This window comes from Pleurodeles waltl, chromosome 2_2, assembly GCF_031143425.1.
Source record: "Pleurodeles waltl isolate 20211129_DDA chromosome 2_2, aPleWal1.hap1.20221129, whole genome shotgun sequence".
Taxonomy (NCBI): domain Eukaryota; kingdom Metazoa; phylum Chordata; class Amphibia; order Caudata; family Salamandridae; genus Pleurodeles; species Pleurodeles waltl.
The window spans coordinates 354,647,194-354,649,935 of record NC_090439.1 but is presented as its reverse complement, the minus strand read 5'-3'; the positions used below and the strand labels follow the sequence as shown (position 1 = coordinate 354,649,935).

Below are 2,742 nucleotides of genomic sequence, written 5' to 3'. Positions count from 1 at the left end.
GAGGTGGCGCTAATGGAGATACAGTACCCTAGAACTTGGAATACATTTACAAAGCCCGAGGCTAAATTTCATATAAAGCGCACTCAGGACGCCCTGAGCTTTCCCCAGACTTTCCCACACGGCTATTACCCAACCGTAGCGTCGGTGGTCGATGCCATCAACAAATCTATAAACACCATTGAAGAGTATGCAAATATACATCTGGTGTCGGATTACGTTAGAAGAAAAGTCTTTCTTAAAGCCCCCGAATTTGATACCAGGTTTACCTGTACTGGTAAATTACAGCGGATTTTAGGGACCGTGCAGCCTGTGCAAAGACAGGTGGATCCAGACCCTACATGCCCCGATATTAACAGTGGATTTTATACACTCTACGTGTATATCGACATCGTAGACCCGCAGAGGGTCGGGACAGCTATTCACCGTTGTTGAGATGGGTCCCTTTGCAGGGCGAAAATAACACAATGGTTAATATGCAACATCACAAACTCGACTATGTGGCAATTTCTAAAAAAACATTTTGACACTATAACCATTATGGTGTACAATGATCAGTCGGAGCCTGTGGCCTTTAAATACGGGAAAGTTATTGTTAAGCTTCATTTAAGACCCCGTCGCGACAGTGACTATTAGGCTGTTGCGATGGTCATCATGAAAACCTACGGGGATCCCTCTATGTACAGGGACTATTATAGAGTTCAGGCTGGCTATGGAGGTCCCCCGCCCTACTTTCAAGAGGCTCCTGTTATGTACGGGGCTGGATTGGGGGGCTTCTTCCGGAGCCTGTTTAGGCGAGCCATGACCTTTTTGAGAAGAGGGTTCGAAATTTCAAAACCTCATGTTAAAGCGGCTGCTACGAACATAGCCCAGGACGTCGTGGGTAGTGTAACGTCGGCTGCCGCCGAGCGTATGAACAGACAGCCCCAAGGAGGAGCTGGGATGATGTACAATGCGCGTGCTGGTGTTAAAAGGAAGCGAAGGGCTTCGAGGCGTAAGGGGCCACCAATGCCCTGTAAGAAGCGTAGGAATACTTCAAAAGGCCCACACAAAAGAAGCGCCATAAGACGGAAGAGATCTTCCAAGAAGAAGAGAACACGTTCTAGTGCAAATATTTTTTAAAGCAGCGGTTATGGCCTTCGTACACTGTGCATCGGGTGAATGCGCCAAATCTGAGTTAGATCTGTTTTCTCTCAAACCCACACAGACCAGCATTGAAAACTGTTTTTTCACAGAAGTGTCACCTATGGCCGCTCTGACGCCGCTTGCACCGATAGAGTTTTATGTGTCGGGGTCTCAAGAACACTCTTCTGCACCTCGTCTGTAAAATAACCAAAGCGAATGGTGCCAACATCGAGGCTTATGCTAGAGTGGCCACGAACGCCTACCCCATCGCAACCATGTTTAATCAAGTGGACATTAACCTAGGCGATCGACTTGTCACGCAGAATAATAACATGTATGCCTACAGGGCCTACATAGAGAGTATTCTAAATTACAGTCGCGATGTGCTGGACACACAGCTTTCAGCGGGGCTCTTCTACAGAGATACCGAAGTGCATTTGGAGAACACGTCTTTGGACGGGGGCAACAAGGGTTTTAAAAAAAGAGCTAGCTTCGTCGCCGACAATAGGCAGTTTGACCTCCTGGGGCGCGTACATTCAGACCTTTTCTTCCAAGACAAACTGCTAGTCAGTGGTATAGATCTTAAGATCAAACTCAATCGTAACAAGGACGCTTTCTGCCTCATCAGCGGTGATGCGGAACAGTATAAACTGGTTATATTGTCCGCGAGCCTGTTTGTAAAGAAAGTGAAAGTGTCCCCGAGCATCAGACTAGCCCATGCAGAAGCTTTACAATTATCGAACGCCAAGTACGCCATTGAAAGAGTGGCTCTGAAGATATTCAGCATCCCCGCCGATACCCGATTAACGCAGCAGCAGAATCTATTTCTGGGACAATTACCAAAACTCATCATCATAGGGTTTGTGGACAATACAGCTTTTAGTGGCCTCTACAACTCAAACCCTTTCAACTTCAAACACTACGATATCAACTACGCCGCTTTGGTTCACGAGGGCGCCGTGATACCCGCAAAACCCTTCACGCCGAATTTTGGAACATCAAATTTTGTCAGGGAATATCTCGGGCTGGTCTCGATAACGGGGAAACATCTGCGAGACTCTGGAGTAGTTGTTTCAAGAGAGGGGTATGCGGACGGCTACACGCTGTTTGCGTACGACCTGACGCCAGACATGGAAGACGGTGACCACTACAACCTGATCAAAAATGGAAATCAAAAAGCGGAAATACGCTTTACACAGATGCTGGCTGCCAATGTGAACATGGTTGTGTTCTTGGTATTTAACAGCGTTATCCATGTCAACCACGCACGCCAGCTTATGTTTGACTACCATTAAAAGAGTGTAAAATAATAAAATAAAAAAAATAAAAAAATTGATACTGCGGAGATACGAGACTTCTTAAGTAGACATAAATATGCTAAGAAATACTTTCTAGGTGTATTCCCTAGCGATGGACTACCTGAAAAGATAGGCCCAGAAAGACCCCGCACCTTCGTCTTTAACACCGATCCCCATTACAAGGACGGTACACATTGGGCGGCTCTGTTTCTGGATGTGGACACGGTTATAGTATTTGATAGTTTAGCAGAGTTCCCTGAGCATAGCATTTATACAAAGCAGATATTCAAATATGTAGAAAAAGCATCACCCACGGTTGAGT

General features: G+C 46.1%; 1 protein-coding gene across 1 annotated transcript; it reads left to right on the top strand.

Moving 5' to 3' along the window:
* Positions 1-1,397: 1,397 nt before the first annotated feature.
* LOC138276120 (uncharacterized protein F54H12.2-like) lies at positions 1,398-2,417 on the top strand. Its single transcript, XM_069219169.1, has one exon. It carries the CDS (start codon positions 1,398-1,400, stop codon positions 2,415-2,417), a length of 1,020 nt encoding a protein of 339 aa, XP_069075270.1.
* The last annotated feature ends 325 nt before the right edge of the window (positions 2,418-2,742 follow it).

Bases quoted from the DNA above. Each gene is read 5' to 3' on its own strand.
- LOC138276120 (XM_069219169.1), top strand. From the start codon at position 1,398: ATGTTTAATCAAGTGGACATTAACCTAGGCGATCGACTTGTCACGCAG.